A 20,212-nucleotide genomic window follows, 5' to 3' on the forward strand; every position below is an offset into this window, starting at 1 on the left:
GAAGTGTCTCCAACAAGAATCGAATCAGGAAGTGCTGCAGACTCTCAATTCGCCTTCATTTGAATGGAATCCTCTTCCCCCCCCATAGGAAAACAAATGCTTGCGATTTGATTCAGTGGGATTACCCTCCAAATTATTTTTACAACTTTATTTGCTATTGTGGGATAATACTCCTTACATTCACTAGCAGATTTACACACTTGACACAGCAAAAAATATATATATTACGAGCAGAACATAAAGGCGCCACAGGTATAGAGCAGGGTCTGATAGTTAGAATAACAAATCTAGATTATATAAAAATGCATGATAGTCTCAATTATCAAACAATGTATCTGGAATAAAAATATTCGTTATTATTAGGTTAAGAGTGAAGGAATCATAATATCTCTCAAAAAGCGGCCACAAAAATGAGGGAGACACATAAAACACAAAGAGTATACGGAGAAGAGGAAGTGTGCATAGTTTTCTGCACTGAAGTGGCAGAGTGGGTGTGTCTTCCTGCAAATTCAGACTCGTCTTTTGGAGGCTGTCGCAATGAGCAAGGGTCTGAGATAGGCAGTTCCTCTGACCTGACACAAGTCCATCAACACCTATTTTTTAATCATCAACATTACATGGAAAGATTTTCAGATCGTGCAATGTAACATGAGGTTTTCAGTATTCATGAACTAGTTGTTAGCATATCATTTTCAACATATATATTATAATTTTTAGTAAAGACCTTATTAAGATTTTGAAAATACTAAACTTCCTGTTGTAGCATTTGATATTACACTTCCCTTACATGATGTAAAAGAGCATTCTGTGATAAATGCAGTTCATTCCGGTGAAAGTGAAGGAGACAGACAGACAGGTAGCATAGTGGTTGCTATAGACTTTTTTTCAACAAGAAAATAAAGAGAAAACCTAACTTTCCCTATCTCTGAGGGGTTTCCCGCCTGAACTAAAGTGCTAATGGGTCTGTCAGAATGTCCTTGTAAATTAAAGAGTCCACCGTCATGTGTCAAAATCTCTAATTCTGTCCCTTTCCCTTACAACTAAACCAGAAGGTTGCATCAATGTTCTTGGTCCAGGAGAATGACTCCCTTCTCCTGGACTGGATAGCGCAGTTCTGGTTGCAAGTTCTTAATCAGGGGGAATGACTCCTTTGCCCTGGCTCTAATGCTTTGCAAAAGACTACCAATCCTATGGCAGTCTGTATCAGAAAGTTCACTGTTTCTTCACTCCAGGGAGAATGCTTCCTTTCCCCTAGATCAATTATGCCCAGCCCAGCACAGTACCTATCCTGCCAGGGGCAACTGACTCCCTTCCCCATGTTAGTTTGATCCTTCTGGTTTTACTGTGTCATACAAAACCAGGGGGAATGACTCCCTTCCCCTGGCCTAAGGTTCAGTGTTCAACTTTGTTCATTGTCAAGAGAATGACTCCCTTCTCTTGAATGTGGCTTTTCTTCAACCTGGGGGAATGATTCCCTTTCCCGGGTTTCTTGGTCCTTCCTTAGCAGCTTTGTTTTCCAGGAGAATGACCCCCTTTGTCCTGGTATCTTTCCTTAACAGCTCAACACCACCAGGAGGAATGACTCCCTTAGCCTGGCCTTGGTTACCAGGAGAATAATTCCTGGTATCTTAAGAGGATAGTTCAACACTACCAAGGGCAATGACTCCCTTCCCCGTGTCTCTTTACACTTGGCTTCACAGTTCTACATTATCAGTCTTTCAGTTTGAGGGTCCCGTCTCTAGACTTGGGCAGACTTGATTTACTCTCCTGCCAAGTACTGCCACGAGGAAGATTGATTGCACTTCTCTTCTCTCGTGGGTGCGGGTCCCAGACCCATATTTCTCTAATGTTGTAATCTGGTTCATTGGCGCGGTCCAGCTTCCCCATGGGTCTAGACATCGGCTCTGCCAGCTTCCAAGTCGGTCCTTCATCAGTGGACAGTGTAGGGACATCTCCACTTTCTTGGGCAGCATCCTGTTCAGCAGCCTCTTCTGTCATCCACGGCATATCGCTTACCCATTTGCGGCTCCTTCAGGGATGCCTTGACAATGCGCTTAGTCGGTTACCACATTTTATCTCAGTTTCTTGAATGTTCTTTTGTGGACCACTAGAATGCTCACCCTGGCTCCTGGCAGCATTCGCCATAGTTCTGCACCTCCTCCTCGTCTAAGACCTCATCACACTAGACACTCTTGGGTTGTCTGGACTCTTCCTCACCCCACTAGATGTTAGACTGATGACCCTACACATATACATTGGGACATCAATTATTGTGTCGGGTTGTAAAGTGTGGGGGGGGTTTGTGAGTGGTGATGGTGTGAGGTAGTTATGCAGTGTTCTCCCTAGATGGTTGTCCTTCTCCCCAGAGGGGGAGTCTCTCCCAATGGGAACCACCCGCTCTGCACCACCCACAGGGGGAATGTTGGGTAAGGGCTTTACCTCCCTGGCCTCATGGGAAGGGACTCCCCCTCGGGGAGAAGTGACGACATCCAAGGATTCATCACATACCCTTCCCCTAATGCATCTGGCTCTCCCATCTGAATAGCATTGTTGTTGACCAGCTTGGATGGTGTTGGTCCATTGCCAAGTGGGTTCTACCACCTTACATCCTTCCTCCTCGCAGGTTTCAAAAAGGGGATATCTAATGGGAGTCTGATTGATTTCAGTTATCAGATTTTTAAACGCGTAAAATTCGGTGCCTATAATTGTCTCCTCTGTTAGCCCTGGTATTACTGCCGTGTTGACGATGGTATCCTTACCCATGATGTTAATAGTGACTGGAGTCCTGGGGTAGACTTCTTGGTCCCCATGGATGTATGTAATTTTGACGGGTCTGCCCGGTTGAATTTGGTCTATTATTGCTGAGACCGGGATACCATTAACCCTAATAGATGTGTGTGTTTGAAAGGGAGTGGAGGGACAGAGACAGTTACTAGTAACTTCCATATCTGTTTCTTCAGAATGCGTTAGTTCTTCCCAGTCTTCTCCTCCCATTCATGGGCTCTTCCTTTTGATTTTTGGGGCATTATCTAGCCATATGCCCTCTAGCTCCACAGGAAAAGCAGGTAGTGGACAGGCTTTTCTCTCTGAGCTTGTTTTCTTCCTTCTTTTCTAGTTTTCGGGTTCCCATTTTGGTGGTTTTAATTATAGTTTTTTTCCCACCTTATGAGGTATGGTCTTGAGCTTTAATTTAAAATCCCTTCATGCGTCCACAGCCTTATGCATGGATGGTAACTATTTAGCGGCCCCTGCGTGGGCTTGGGCAGTTTCAATGGTCATATTGTATGTGGGTTTCATTAAATGCAACACTGCCTGTTGTAAAAAAGAGGGCAAACTATTAATTAGTTGTTCCAGGGCTAGGGTTTCCATAACCTCTGTTAAGGTTTTTTGCCCCAGCCATTGGGATAGAGTATTCTAAATTCGTGCTCCCAGCTCATGGGGTGTTTCGTTCGAGCTTAATTTAAAGCTTCTCTCTATAAAAGCTGTTGGTCTGGCCCACACTTGCAGCTATGCTATCCAGCCCCTCCTGGAATCGTAAATCAGGTTGGATTTGGTGGGTCACCACACGATCTAATAGTACCTCCATAGCTGTCATTTTATAGGTTGGAGGAAGAGTGTCTGGTATCTCCTGACATTTCTCTTCCTGGTCTGAGTTTGACTCATGGGAGGATTCAGAGGTTACTTCTCCCAGTCTTTAGACTCCCCTTCATCTTCTGGGTGTTGGTTGGACTCATCTGATGGATTGCTAGGGGTCGTTATTTTAATGTAGATCTGATAAGTGACCACAGAGGACATTCATGCAATCTTTCCATTGTCTGTGTATTGTAGCAGGTTTTCTCTGGGTATTTTGAATGCAGAGTCAAATTCCCTGTCAATTTGTCTTCCAGAGTGACCCTTTTTGAAGAAGAATGTACAGATTGTGCCACGTTGATGCGTTGGTGCCCTATGGCCTGGCTGTAGATAATAGACTGTTTTGTGTTGCTTGGATGAGAATATGCCTTGCGCAGTTGTTTGTTCCTGTCCATGTGTTTCTTGTATAGAGCAGTTTTAGGTGGCTGTTCTACATGAAGTGTATGGTCTTATTGTAGTATTTCATGATGAAGGGAAGGTGGTGGTGGAAGCTATTTGGGAGCTGATGTTTGTTGGGGGTGTAAGATTAATGTAAAGTGTAAATTGCCTTGAGTAAGGCTTTAAGGCCTTCTTTTAACATAACGCCCGCTTTTTTTAATCACTTGAATAGCAGAGAGGAAGAGGAGGAGAGGAATGCGACTTGCATTTCCGCCACCTTGCAATTAAACGCTGGCAACACGTCGGACAGCATTTCATTGTAACTGTGAACGCTGCTTACCATGCACGCATTGCAAGCAGCGTTCACAAGTGAAATTAAATACTGTCCGACCTACAAGCAGGTTGTGCAGCGTTTAATTTCACTTGTGAACGCTGCTTACCATACAAGCATGCCAGGCAGCATTCACTCGCTTGCACAGTGAAGTGCAAATGTGCAGGACAAATTTCAGCGTGCACATGTGTTCACCAATTTTGTCCTGCACATTTACACTACCCCATGAAAATGATATAAATTTGTCAGCAGGAACCTGGCTACACATGAGCGTAAACGTACCTGGTCCCCACTTTCAAATTATGTTTTTGGAGCAACATAAGCCCCTTAATGATTTGTGGAATTGTCTAAGATAATCTTTGTTTTCTGTCTTAATCAAGAATATGTCATAATATACATGCTAAATAGAAATATTGGCACCCTGTATCAAAGGGAATCGATACATGGTGATGGCCTGTTCTTCAGACATGTTGAATAGTCTGATGCTGGTCCAGGATTTCTAGACTCTCTTCCCCATGCGTTGGTTACGGTTGACTGAATACTCCAATAAATGCAGGTTCCTTGCTATTAGTATGTTTTCCAGCTAAAGCTCCCATTATTCAATTTTTATATTGGTCAATTTGGTTTGCATCATGAGGGCATAGGTTTTGAACTTTGGTGGTGTTTGCACTTTTGCAATGTTCCTGCCTCATTGAATGAGTATAGAGAGCTGTCAATGTTCACGGAATGTAACAGAAACAAAAGCCTCAAGGCTCATTTGCGGCAGACAGAATTGTTGAACAGTGAGTGCCATTAGGATTTAAAAATCCACCTTAAAAAGTTGTCTTGTTTTGCTACAAAGCATACATAACAACTATTCTGACCCAGCACTCTGGGCCACCAGGGGACAGGCACTCAAAAAGTTAAGGAAGTGATAGAATCTGAAAGGTGAACACTGGAGTGGGAGAATTTGTGGTAAGAAGGGCATCTAGTCCACCCGTAGACACCAAGGGCCTGATTCATGCAAGTGTTGCATAATGGCGAAATCCTATAGGAAAATGTTCCATGAATCAGGCCCTAAGGGTTCAGGATTGTTTAACATTAGGACCTTTGACAAATCCTTGGATGTCTGCCCTTCTCCCCTATGGGGAGCCCCTTCCCATGAGGCTAGGGAAGTGAGGTTGCTAGATAGTCCCCCTAGAAGTGATATCCAGCGGGAGGATCTCATGGGGAGGGTTCCCCTTATGGGACTAGGGACGACTCTACGAGGTGAACGCTCCCACCCTCTGGAACACTCTCCCAGATCACATCAGTAAGGAACATTCACTCCTGGTATTAAAAAAACTCCTAAAAACCTGGCTATTTAACAAATATACCTAACTGACTTTTCTGATGTTTACTGTTGTCTACTGCTTTTGACTGTGTTTCACTACCTGTACAAGTACAGTGATACCTATGGGTATGCGCGCTATATAAATGAAATAAATAAAATAAAATAAATAAATGCGGTATGTCCACAATACATCCCAACCTGCCCCATCCTCGCTTCTTGGGCACAGTACGCTAGTCCCCTACAATTCCATGTATTTCTGTAGAGTAGATAGTCCAACCCTTGTGAGAACCACTGAGATGAGGAAGAATAGGGACTACTTGACTGAAGTTTGCTGGAAAACTGGGATGAGGAAGAGTTCAGCAAACCCAATAGAGAGAGACCATATTCATACTGGGATGAAGAAGATGCGCAGAGCCATGAAGGGCGTCCAGGACAGAAGGACCAGATGGTGAGTAAGCGAACAGAGGCTCCAGGCACACCTAAAGCCTGGAAAGCGTGGAGAGTACTGCACCACAAAGGGCAAGATTGGTACTGCGGGGCCACCTCAGACCGTAGGAAGTCTCCGAACAGCACAAGAAACCCGCAACAGAGTGCAGGTGCTGAGGAAGAGCTGGAACTGCCCACAGACCAGCAATGCAGGTAAGCATGGACCCGAGGAGGCAGTAGAAAGCCAGAAGGGGCAAGAGCAACAGAGAATAAAGATAGTTGTGAAGAAAGCTTATTAACCAGTGGGACGCATGATATTACATGGTAGGAGAGTAAACCAAGTCTATCAAAGAAGGAGCATACGCAACATAGGCCAGTCTGGGAGCCGCACCCATAAAAAGCAAAAGTCATCATTGTTCTTCATAGTCACAGTACCTGGCAGGGTAGGGAACCAGGGTGGCTGTGAAGTAGAACCTGAAAAGGGCCAGGGAAAAGGAGACATTCCCCCTGGTGTTGATGCACATTGTGAAAGAAGCCAAGAGAAGGCACTCCTTCTCTTGGCATTGTGAAAAGCCTGAAGAAAGGCCAGGGGAAGGGACACATTCTGTCATGAACCGTCGCCTGCGTCCATTCTGGACTTCGTGGTCCCTGACCCATAGAGGACTGAATGCTCTGATCCTCCCAACATGGCCGCCTGACACAGAGCGCAGCTTGCCAGTCTTTACGCGTCATGCTCAACGCTCTATTAAATAGACATGCCCCCGCGGCTCTGTGCGTCTCAATGCTACCACTCGCTGTAGTTGGACGTGTGTTGCCGGAGTTCGCTCGGGGCTTTCTTCCGTATCCTGATTCCCGATTCCTTGAATCTTCCTCCTTTCCTTCCCTTTTCTCTGACTTACCTTTGAGCTTCCTTCCTGGATTTTCGCCTGCACTCGGGTCAAGGCGTTCCGTGCCTCCAAGCCCGGACAGTGTTCCTTCCTGGTTCCCGCCCTGCACATCTGAACGTCTCCTGGAGCTGGATTACTATCCTCATGCTGGACCCCGAAGACCTGCACACAGGTTTATACAAATCCCAGAGCGTGCGAAAGAAATCATCAAAGAAGGTCGCAAGCAAACAAGAAAAACAGGTGAGAAGGGGAGAGACTTATGACAGATTGAGACGCCTAAAAAACGACATGGATACAGAAATGGAAGCCGCGGTTCAAGACCTCATGCGAGGTATGCAGGAACTAACCACAGAAGTCCAGAACCTTAAGGCAGTGAATGCTGCTTTATAGCAGTTAGTCTTGTCTCGTGACTCTGCAACTAAGGAAAGTGTGTTATTGGGAGGAGTAGTGGACAAATATGATGGCTCTTCAAAGAACCTTCGTGCCTTCCTTGATTCATGTTTGGTGCACTTCACCTTCAAGCCCTACTACTTTTCCACTCCAAGAGCAAAGGTGGGGTTTATGATCTCACACCGCACTGGTAACGCCTTGACCTGGGCAACCCCCCTCTAGTTAATTTGGGCGACGCCCATGTGGATGATTATGATGGGTTCGTGGAAGCCCTAAAAGCCATGTTTGATCGTTCAGAACAGGTTTACAGTGCTCACGAATGACTGAATTTCAACAAGGATCCCAGGATATGCTTACCTATGTGACCCGCTTCAAACAACTTGTGAAGGAGGCTGATTGCTCCAAAGAAGCCAGTTTCACCCTCTTTCGAAGAGGCCTGAATGAAGAAATAAAGGACGGGTTAGCCAGGGTAGCTCGCCCAAGCTCCTTCCAGGCCCTCATGGATCTTTCCCTACAAATCAACTTTCGAATCCTAGAAATAAAGGCGGAGAAAAAGAAGTCTAAGTCAACATTCCAAAAGGCTGCCACAGACCATCCTTACAGACCAGAGCCCGCAGCTTCTCCAACCTCGGATCCAGAACCCATGCAACTGGGGGCCTTCCGTGGACCCATTACCCCACAAGAAAGGATGTGCCGGATTCACACTGGTCTGTGCATGTACTGCGCCTCCGATAAACACCTCGTGAGAGAGTGCCCTATCGCTCTTCCACAGCATTCGGGAAACGCCAGCTCCCGATCCTAGATGGGGCACAGTTCCGGGTGAAAGGTGTCTGCTCCACATCAAATCCTTCCTTGAACTCTCCAAGACAAAATAATCTTGTGATTCTACAGGCATTCCTATCGCCTTCCAAGAAAGAATCTTACCCCATCCTGGCATTAGTGGATTGCGGAGCCATGGGCATGTTCATAGATCATGATTGGGTTACTACTCAAACCATACCAAACGAAACAAGAGAGACTATGCAACCTGTTAAAGCTATTGATGGAAGACCCCTGTCTTCAGGACCCATAACCCTTCAAACCAAAGAGATTCTTCTTTCTATAAATCACCACCAAGAGAGGATTAAATTTGATATTATAAGATCTGCCCACTATCCAATGGTTCTAGGCATGCCCTGGTTACAAAAGCATAACCTCTACATCAATTGGGCAGTAGGCTCTTTGTTTCTTGGTTCAGAATATTGTATGTCCCACTGTTTGTCCCTAGACACCTCACCAAGGTCCTCTGAAGACTCTCAAGAAACTCAGCAAATTCCAGTCACCGTCTCTAACATCATCCGGATTCCCAGGGCCTACCAGGCTTACACCGATGTATTCTCAACAGCCATTGTGCAAGCTCTACCACCCCACAGACCTGAGGATTGTGCCATCGACACTGAACCTTCAGCCGTAATTCCTTTCGGAAGAATGTTTATTTTGTCAGAACCTGAAAAAAGGGCCCTCCGGGAATACCTGGATACCAACCTGGAAAATGGAACTATTCGACCATCCATGTCCCCAGCGGGCGCTTCCCTTTTCTTCGTTCCCAAGAAGGATTCCAAGGAGCTTAGGCCATGTCTGGATTACCGTGGCCTTAACCATCGCACTCTCAAGGACCGTTACCCATTGCCTCTCATCTCGGACATCCTGGAAGCAGTCAGAGGTGCAGTCATCTTCACAAAACTAGATCTCAGGGGTGCCTACCATCTTATCCATAAAAAAGAAGGTGATGAATGGAAAACAGCCTTTAGAACACCCTTTGGCCATTTTGAATACTTGGTCATGCCCTTTGGACTTGCTAATGCCCCAGCAATTTTCCAACGTTTTATGGATCAGGTGTTTTCTGATATGCTGTTCCTCTTCGTCATTGTATATCTAGACGACATACTGATCTACTCCAAGGACCATTTGAAACACGAAGAGCATGTAAGAGCAGTCTTACAACGTCTACGTGAACATAAGCTCCTGGCCAAACCCGAGAAGTGTCTTTTCCATGTATCTACTGTTCACTATCTCGGATTCGTCCTTAGCCCAAAGGGGATTGGAATGGACTCTTCCAAGGTGGACTCCATTCTATCTTGGCTGGTTTCAACCACTGTAAAGCAAATTCAATCCTTCCTGGGGCTTGCTAATTTCTACAGGAAATTTATACCAACATTTTCTGAGATTGTGCACCCTATTGTCACATTACTAAAGAAAGACACCCCCTTTCAGTGGACCTCAGCCCAAGATTTGGCGTTTCAACGGTTGAAGTCGGCATTCACACAAGCTCCCATCCTGGCTCAACCCAACACTGATCGACCTTTCCTTGTTGAAACTGATGCCTCCAACTACGCCAATGGGGCCGTCCTGAAACAGGAACTTGGCGACAAGTTAGAACACCCCATCGCTTATCTCTCCCGCACCTTGACTCCCAGTGAAACTCATTATTCCATCCTGGAGAAGGAATTGTTAGCCATTCGTCAAGCCTTCACTGATTGGCGTCATCTCCTTCTGGGAGCCAAACACCCGGTACAAGTCCGCACGGACCATCGGAATCTTCAAGTCCTACAATCCCTAGAATGTAGAAACAGTCGCCAAGCCCGTTGGGCCTTCTTCTTTGCCCAATACCAATTTCAAATCCATCATTTCCCTGGAACACATAACATTATAGCCGATACCTTATCCAGACGTCCTGATTATGAAACCCTTGAGGATCGAACCTTCCCTAAGATGTTTCCTAACACAATATTTGTTCAAGCAATATTTGCTCAAGCAATTACTCTCGTGGAAGATATTTGAATCCAAACTCAGTCCTCTGAACCTTGGAAGGAGTTTAGGAGAAACAACCGATGGAATCTCAAAACAAAAGACGGATATCTATTCAAGGATAATCAGTTGGTCATCCTTACTCCTGGACTGAGACAAAAGATCACAAGTCTATGTCATGATACTTTCTATTCAGGACACCGTGGCATAACCAACACCCTCCATCCAATACAAAGACAGTTTTGCTGGCCAAGGATGAAGGATGATATCAAGATCCATGTCCAGACTTGTGCAGTCTGCAATCAGAACAAACATGACAATAAAAGACGAGCAGGTCTCATGCTCCAACCAGCACTACCAACAAGACCCTGGGAAATCATTGCCACGGATTGTATCGTGGAACTACCTTCTTCCAGGGGCTACACAACTATAATGGTTACCATTGATTTGTTCACACATATGGCTCATTTTACGCCTCTATACAAACTACCATCCTCATCTGAACTTGCTGGCATTTTCCTAGAACACATATTCCGGCTTCATGGGCTATCTTACAAAATCATTTCTGACCGAGGACCCCAGTACATATCCCAGTTCTGGAAACAGCTATGTCGTATACTGGGAATCCAACGTACATTGTCTTCGGGTCATCATCCTCAGACCAATGGAGTTACCGAGCGAGTAAACCAAACCCTGGAACAATATCTTTGTTGTTTCGCCACCAAAGTCCAGGATGATTGGTCACTTTTAATACCTGTGGCCGAATTTGGATACAACAATTTGGATCACTCTGCTATCAAGACCAGTCCCTTCTTCTGTAGTCAAGGATTTCATCCTTCAGTCCTACCGTCCATTCTTCCACATCCTACCCCAATTCCTGTGGTTGATTCCTGGATTGAAACACTAATCAATGTGCACAAAGAAGCAAAGGAACACCTAGAAAAGGCCCGAAGAGACGTTAAACATTATGCTGACTCCAAAAGAAGGCCCGGGCCTTCCTATTCAATAGGCAATAAGGTCTGGTTATCCTCGAAACCCCTTCCTCGTCACCTACGACCAAACAAATTGGCTCCCAGGTATTATGGGCCCTTTTCTATAAAAGAAATCGTCAATCCAGTGGCCTTTCGACTCCGACTACCAGAGTCATGGAAAAGGATTCATCCAGTCTTCCACACTTCCCTGTTAAAACCATATGTTCAGCCCTCTCAAACTGCTCCAAGATCTACCCCAGTGATTGTCAATGACCAACTCGATTACGAGGTCTCCAGAATCTGTGACTCTAGGTACCGACGTGGTCAACTACAGTATTTGGTCGAATGGAAAGGGTATCCTCCCAGTGAGCGCACCTGGGAACCCATGTTAAACATGAATGCCCCCCGCTGATTCAAAGATATCATCTCATCCATCCAGGCAAACCCGGAGGAGCTGGGCTTCAGAGGAGGCATACTGCCATGAACCGTCGCCTACGTCCATTCTGGACTTCGTGGTCCCTGACCCATAGAGGACTGAATGCCCTGATCCTCCCAACATGGCTGCCTGACACAGAACGCAACTTGCCAGTCTTTACGCGTCATGCTCAACACTCTGCCAAACAGACACGCCTCCGCGGCTCTGCGCGTCTCAACGCTACCACTCGCTATAGTTGGACATGTGTTGCTAGAGTTCACTTGGGGCTTTCTTCCGTATCCTGATTCCCGATTCCTTGAATCTTCCTCCTTTCCTTCTCTTTCCTCAAACTTACCTTTGAGCTTCCTACCTGGATTTTCACCTGCACTCGGGTCACACGTTCCGTGCCTCCGAGCCCAGACATTGTTCCTTCCTGGTTCCCGCCCTGGACATGTGAACATCTCCTGGAGTTGGATTACTATCCTCACGCTGGACCCCGAAGACCTGCACACGGGTTTATACAAATCCCAGAGCGTGCGAAAGAAATCATCAAAGAAGGTTGCAAGCAAACAGGAAAAACAGGTGATAAGGGGAGAGACTTGTGACACATTCCCCCTGGTGTTGATGGACATTGTGAAAGAAGCCAAGAGAATGGAGTCATTCTCTTGGCATTGTGAAAACCCTGAAGAAAGGCCAGAGGAAGGGAGTCAGTACCCCTGGTAATGGTGAACATTGCGAGTAAAACCAAGAGAAGGGAGTCATTCTCTTGGCATTGTGAAAAGCCTGAGAAGAACCAGAGGAAGGGAATCGTTCTGCCCTGGTGGTTTTGAACATTGTGTGAGAAACCAAGGGAAGGGAGTCATTCCCTCAGGAATGTGAGAAAACCAAGAAAGATCAGGGGAAGGAATTCATTCCCCCTGGCATTGTGAACTGTATGGTAAATGCCAGGAGAAAAAAGTTGTTAATCCTGGTGCTCTAAAAAGTATTAAGAAACCTGAGGAAGGTTAGGGGAAGAGGAAGTCATCCCCCTAACCATGTGGAGCTGGTTGAGCTTTCTTTCGCCACGTGCGCTGGTTGAAAGCCAAGCTAAGGAATCTTTTGAGACTTTTTTGGAGCTTTTTGAAGAACCTTTCCATTTCATCTCCTGAAACTGTGAACTTTGGTTTATCATCCAGAAGAAGGGAGACATTCTACTGGACCAAGAAGGTCACCACGTTTTTTAGTTTGGTTTATAGTGTAAAGGGAATAAATAGGTCTTGACACACAACAGTGGACTACTTGTTTTGGACGGACATCCTGACGGAATCCTTAATATTTAGTTGAGGTAAGGAAACCCCTCTTAGTAATAGGGACAGGTAGGGTTTTCTCTTTTATTTGATATAATAAAAGTCTATTGCCAAAAATATGCCACCTGTGTGCCAGTCTCCTATTTATACATCCTTACAGACCACAGGCAGTATTAACTTTCATGAAGCTTCACGTGAGATCTCAGGCGACCTAACATTTGCTCTTAGTGTTAGAATTAGCACTCTTTAAAAATTATAACAATGTTCCCTTTTTCTTTAGGCCCAGGCGCATCCAGCAATCCATGTCACGACACGTACTGTGGACCTTTCCCGTCATCTGAACCTGAAGTTGAAGCTGTAATTAAGTTTCTGAAACAGAATAAAGAAATGATTAAGGGGTACATAAGTATGCACTCATACTCCCAAATGGTTTTGTTTCCATATTCATATACAAAGGAAAAAAGCAAAGATCATGATGAGTTGGTAAGTGTTCCTGTTAACAAATTCTACTTCCCAAAGCTCTTCTTGGTTGTTCGTTTTTTATGTTAATTTAACATTGATTGCATTTATGCTGGTCGCCCTCCCAGAAGTAGGTCTCTAGTCTCTGGAGGTTTGCACTAGGCAAATATTTAATTAGCTGATTTCATGCAACTTTCCACATTTAGGGCCCGATTGCTATGGTTGGAGAAGATTCACAATACCAAGTAACTTTGCCAGCATAACAGATTTGCAAACGGATGGGCCTTGCCCACATATAAACATGAAATCTGGGGGAAAGACACCAACCCAGCAGAACACTTCCAGTCAGGGGCAGGTTGCTGGGCAGATGCCGAGGGCATAGATGGAGGCCAGCAGAGGCAATCAAAGAGCCATAAATACCAAATGTTTTGCAAAAGGTGCTTCAATTTTCCCCAGGATCTCTAGGGATAGGGTACATAAGGTAGCACAACAGTATGTGGCATTCCACGTAGAGCATTTTACACATAGGAAGCAAGCAGCCTGACCCAATCCATCTCCTAGTTCTGACTGGTTATACCCTGCCCTGAACAGGCAGTAGCTGAATTAAGATTTGCAACTGCACATCCTGCTATATATCATCCAATCAACAGCCCAAAAGGGAAACGTACAAATACTGCACATTTATAATGCTGACTACACGTTTACTGCGCAGTAGGCATTATAAAAAATTCCAACTCCCATTACTGCGACCAAGCGAAGCAGGGTTTGCGGGGGTCTCCCCCGCTCTGCTTGGTTTCTGTAATGGGAGTCCGGGTCGCGGGGGTGTCCCCTGCATGCTGCTGTGGTAAGCGGGGGAAAAGAGTGTAAAAAAAGATAAAGGACCCTGAACCGTCAGCTCAGATCCATGTAAGGGGGAGGAACTGACGCCGCAGTGATAGTGGGTAGTTGGCGGCGCACACAGAAGTGTGCCGCCGTAAAGTTAAGTGGGGGCGGGTAGGGCAATGCGGGCCGGGGCATGCAGGCAAAAGTGATCTATCTGATAACTGCGCTGCGCTGTAATTGGAGTCGACATTGTCATCGGCGGAATTACAGGCGGCACAGTGATCACATACATCCGCCCAAAACCTTAACCATGCCTCTAATAGTTTAAAAAATAAACTACCAAACGATCATGTCGCAAACCCATTTGCTAAGTTATGACTGAAGAGAACACTGGTCCAAAACCAATGCGTCTCCACTGTCTTTTGTACAGTACAGCCTTAGCTGCAAATCTTACTCACAGGAGCTCAGGATACTTTGCTCTTCATAAAACAGTCGCCTGACATAACTTGGTCACCATACACGACCTGAATTCTCCGATACACCACCACTTTTTTTTGATCATGTAACCATGCATCTTTGCCAGTAAAAAAGTAAATGTAGCAAAATATTGAGGTCAATCCCATCATGGTTCTACCACAAAGCAGCAGAACAAACAGCAAACAAACGTGGCACATGAAAGCATCTGATCGGTTGCAATTCTTCATGGCAGAGATGAAAGCTTTGGATAAAGTAAAAATGCATTCAGACATGCAAAGATCAGTCTGAAGCATTCACCAAACAATTACAAAAGAAGTACTCAGAGTATAATGAGATACACTTAGGGCTCGATTCAGGGAATTACTTGCACGGTTCAAAGTGACTTTGCACTGCTGGAAAGTGACGTTGCACTGCCGACACAAACCCTGATTCATGGAACTGCAAAAAGTGTATTTTTGCAGTGCAAAATGATTTTGCACTAACTTTGCACTGCTAAAATACACTTTTCACAGTTCCATGAATCAGGGTTTGTGTCGGCATTGCCTCCATGATCTTGCACCCCCCTACCTTGTCCAAAGAATTGCCAAACACACCGCCATGAGACCTTTGAGAACAGGTTACACTAACATGATTATCACTCCCAAGACACGAAGAGTCCTCGCTGGGGGCACTAGTTTTCCCACGATGACCACCTCCCACTGGAATGCCCTTCCCACTCACCTAAGAGTGATCGAGTCCCACCAAGCATTCCACAAAGCAATCAAAACCAAGCTTTTTGTCTGAATGTGGCACTCTTTACATCTCGCCGGATTGTTGGGCGGATGTGAGACGTTTGAGTTAAGTAGCACGTTACACTGTTAATCATGATTTATGTAATAACGACTGTTATGTAAAACTTACTGATGCATGTAACTATGAACCTCACCTGTCACCTATGATGTCAATTACTAATACACCTGTAATCAAGAGACCACCTTGGTTGCCTGTAACCACTTAATCAAGTTTCATATACATTTCATGTAACAGCGCCTCACTGCCTCGGGGCTGTAAGCGCGCTATACAAATACTAAATACATAAATAAATAACGTCACTTTGAACCGTGCAAGACATTCCATGATTTGGGCCCTTAGTGTTTGACAAGTACAAAGAAAACTCAATCAAGAGTATGACAAGGCAAAGCAGGCTTCAAAGAATTGTTCTAACCCAGTACAAAATCAGGAACAGCACAAATATAGCTAATGTAACTATGAAGATGCTACTTTCACACATTGGGCCTCATTACAAGTGTGCCGGTCCGGTAACAACGGTGCCGGTAACCCTACAGGCACTGTTGTTTCCGGACCGGCACACTATGGGTTTGCCTGCCGGAGCCGCGGTGGGCACGCCGTCACGGTAGCACCGGGACCGTTAACAACGGTGCTGGTGCTTCGTGGTCCCCATTCCCACAGAGTCCCATAGACCTCTATGGGAATGGGGATTTACAAATTACCGCGTCCGACTTCCCGGACCACTGGGGTTGTAATCCCCCAATGTTACCGGGAAGTCAGGTGCCGGTCATTTTTTTCGGGTCCGGAGGCAACCCCCCAGTATCACCGACAGGGTTACCGCCGGACCCGTAATGAGGCCCATTAACTCCAAAGGTGAAAGATCTGCTTACCTAACTCAAATACAATGCTTCAGCATGCATACATGACTGTTTGATATTGTGTTTTTTTACATGTTTTTACTGTGCAAAAAATCTTTTATGAATATTATTCACAATAAACAATAAAAAAAGAAATTACCAAAAAACCTGTGCAGTGGGTGTCATTCAGAAGTGGCTGCTTCACATTGTTCTTTCGACTGTCTTAGTAGTACACAAGAAGAAGCAGACATAAACAACTTTTTCCTGCCATCAATGTCACAGAAAGGGGAGCTAAAAAACTGTATATATTTCCAGAGGACACTGATTTTTGATTCTTGCTAAAAGAAGGTATCCAAAACTCCTCCCCTGAATCTTACTATGTGCCTACTTCAAAGCACATTATTTCAGTTGCAAAGATATTCCTATCACTACACTGCTTAAAAGCTTCTTCGTACCTCCTTTTTTCTCGACCTTACACAGGCAGTTCTTCAGCGAATAGCAAAATTTCATACTGAAAACCATTTACTGGGGCAACTTAAGCTACCATTTTGGCAATTCATTCACTATCAGGTACTGATACTGGATAAACTAGAAGCATTCATTGGTCATATCTGTCTGCCCAGAACCAATACAACTGAACATGCAGAGTTGTGCTGGACTATGTTTTCTAAGAAACAGATGAGGTGGGAAAGGTGGTGTGTTCTTACCTGCACTGAAGAGAGTCAACTACCAGGTCATGATTTGCAACCAAGATAACTAATCACGGCCAACAATTCCATCTCCCACTGGACATGGATGAAACATGGAGTACGAAGAAATAAGTCACATTCTCTGTGAAATACCATGTGCCCTAGAATCTATTCTGCAGGTTATAAGAACCTTGTGTCTGAAAAACAGATGCAGTCTATCTTGTAAAAGTTTAGCAAACAACCTCCCTTATACAGACATGTGAGTGTGGAGGAAATGTTGAACTATGTGTTATGATCCTAACACTGTACAAACCCTTCCAGAGCCTGACAGTTAAGATCATTTCAACACAGAGATGTTAATCACAATGAGTGTCCTACTAAAGGATGCAATATAATTATATTATGTCAAAGTTAGCAATTTCAACAGATTAGTCCAATTGTGCAATCATATTTCACAATTTACAATAAAGTAACACTCTCCTGTTCCTGTGGGACATTCAAAGCACAAATGAGGTTTCATATTATAAATATGGACATTTGTGGGACAGAATTGACTTCAGAGTAAAAGTTGTCAGGACTACGTTTTTATGCTTGAAAAGCTGTTTGCATCTGACTGTAGAAATAAAAATCCATCCATAAGATATATTGAAGATTTTATGAACTTAGTTGGTGGCCATCTTGATGACATCACCAATCCTAAACACCATTGCCACCATGGAAACTGTTCATCTGTTGTCTAAGAAACCTGAAGGTACCGCTAGTATGTGGGGTTCTGTCATCCAGGTGGCCAGGACACGGCCATCGCTTTTGGATCCAGTTCCTGGGGGTGGACCAGTGCGGGAGGATCACCTGGACGAGGGGTTTTCGGGGAGTTGAAGTGAGTCACCAAAGGGTGAGACGTGGTATCCCCTTCCTTAGAACACCTTTTCCCCATCCTACCAGTTAGGATACCTGGGAAAACAACCCCCCCTTTCCCGACACAAACACTTTCTCACAGACAGCCCACCATGAGTGACAGCGGACTAACACCAAAGTCGTTACCTGACCTGTCCCAACACCATGGTCAAGCAAGATCAGGCAATTATGGGTCATTTCAAACACCTGACTTCGATCACACTTCCTCAGGATAAAAGGAGGAGCACACAAGCACACTCTGAGCGAGGCAAAACACACAAGGAGATAGCAGGTCCCAGGTGGAGATTTAATACCAGGAGAAAGATGGCGAGAGCAGAGAGGGTTGCAAGAAGGGAAGTACCCTTGAACTCTAAAGACCGTTATTTTCGTGAACCTTGGAAAGTAGGAACATGAAGACTAGGAACAAAGGCTGATAAAAACCTCTGCAGTGTGTCGGAGGTACCTGGGGCTATCCCGCATCGATAACCCAGGCAGGGAGGAGCAATTGCCACTGTGGCACTGTCCTTGGCTCTTACAACAAAGCGGCATCAGAAAAGACAGCACAGCCGGTGAGTCTGAGAGACTGATACCAAACCAGCTTGTATTTCGAACCAAGGTTGCAAGCAGCAACTTTGTATAAAGAGAACAGTGTGAAAGGCGTTTTGTGATGAGCAACGCTTTTATATAAGTGAAAGCTATCAAGACTGAACTTTTGAGGGGTCAAGCAAGAGTATCATATAAAGATTGGTCCGGCGCCACGTAGGTGCTCATTCGAAGGTCTCTGTTAGTTATTCAACTGATACTTTATGTTAACAAGGAAGAATGAGATCAAAGTGGTCATACAACGGGTCATGCCAAACCCTGTGTACATTCAAAAGTCTTTGATCGTTTAAAGTACATTGAAATTGGTCCGAGCTGGGCTGATGGAGACTAATTGAAAGGGATCTGAGCCCGGCTGAGGGGGATCCAGGGTGAACCATGAATCACCCGAGAAAAAATACTCTGATATTGAACTGTGAAAGGGATCTGAGCCCGGAAGAGGGAGATCCAGGGTGAACACCCTACATGTGGATATCGGTCAATGGAAATTAAAAATGTTTTGGTAAGGCAAGCCCCTTGCGGCAAGAGACTTGCAAGAGGTAAAGAGGACTGGATACAGAAGGCCCGGAACTGCGAAATTGAAGCCACAGAAGCCAGAGTGTGAGCTTTGCTTGAGTTCCCCGCCTTGCCCTGTGCTGAAAATGTGGGGAAGGGAGGCCAATGGCTGAGCATCCTGACATATCATTTGTGAACACTTCTTCCTTTTTAGGAACACTAATCTACATTATTTGTAAATTATTGGTAAGGATTGGCAATAGGTTTTTTAGTATAGACCCTTTTTATTTGACAAGAATTCACTAGTACTGCATTATTATGATTTGATGGTCGGAGTTTGCTCCCATCTGTAGATTTAGGTTTAGATAGGCCTTTAACAAACCCTTGCGAAATTTCAATAAACACCCTTGAACTGTGGTCACTTGTGTCTGTTTTACTATTGCCACCATGCGTTCCTTACAGTTGGTACTATCTAATGATAAAAGACCAGTACCACCTATTCCTTGCTAAAACCGCCATGAACTTACAAATTCTCTTTGTGAGAAGGTTGTTCACAGTGGCAGGAGCCAAACGTCTTAACATAACTTAGTTTGATCTTGCAAAAAACACTTCTGGATATTCAGTTAAGAACCCTATCAGTCAACCCTCAGTTTATCAATGTAGGAGATCTAGAATTACAAAAAAGAAAATATTGCAAGAAGAAGTTTCAACATGAACTGCTAAATAGAGCATTATTTAGCAACTTTAATGCGGTGGATACCATATATGGTTTGACTACAGTTCTATGTGATTTAGTAATGTGCCAAAGTGATGCTACTGAAGAGCATCGGCTAGAGTCTGTTGAAAGAATATTCTGTTACATGATTGGGAATTCCGCAAGTTACATTAAGGTTCTGGGTTACGACATGTGGTTTGTTATGCAATCTACTACATTGGTAATTTTTCAAATGGGATTCCTTCTGAAGGAGATACACATCAGCAGATATGAATGACATGAAGTGATTGAAAGGGTGGGAGCAAACATTGTTTCCTGCTCAAGTCTCCTGACAATGGACCTCATCATCCGACCTGGTAACACTCAGCCAGGGCCCTAGGTTTCTCAATGGGAAATGTTTTAGTACAGTACTTAAACTTTTAGGCGCTTAAAATTAAGAGGGTGCTTGCGTTTTTCAGTAAGGGCATCCACATTACGCAGTGGCCTTCAGACACAACAAAGAGAAATAGTTGAACTGCTACCATCACCAAGGACTGAAAACGTAGTACTTTAAAAAAGCCTGTGTTCATCCCTTACCAACTCTACTACGTGTTATATGGCCCCTCTTCTGCAATGTATGCTTT

At 44.7% G+C, this 20,212-nt stretch overlaps 1 protein-coding gene across 1 annotated transcript in view; it reads left to right on the top strand.

Moving 5' to 3' along the window:
* The window catches only part of CPB2 (carboxypeptidase B2), a 298,149-nt gene that overhangs the window by 227,092 nt on the left and 50,845 nt on the right, over positions 1-20,212 (top strand). The window contains exon 9 of the mRNA XM_069640447.1: positions 13,094-13,296. Within this exon, the coding sequence (XP_069496548.1) occupies positions 13,094-13,296 (203 nt within the window). The remainder of the gene's footprint in view (positions 1-13,093; positions 13,297-20,212) is intronic.

The sequence above is a fragment of the Ambystoma mexicanum genome, chromosome 7q (assembly GCF_040938575.1).
Source record: "Ambystoma mexicanum isolate Mex_15411 chromosome 7q, UKY_AmexF1_1, whole genome shotgun sequence".
In the NCBI taxonomy this organism is placed as follows: domain Eukaryota; kingdom Metazoa; phylum Chordata; class Amphibia; order Caudata; family Ambystomatidae; genus Ambystoma; species Ambystoma mexicanum.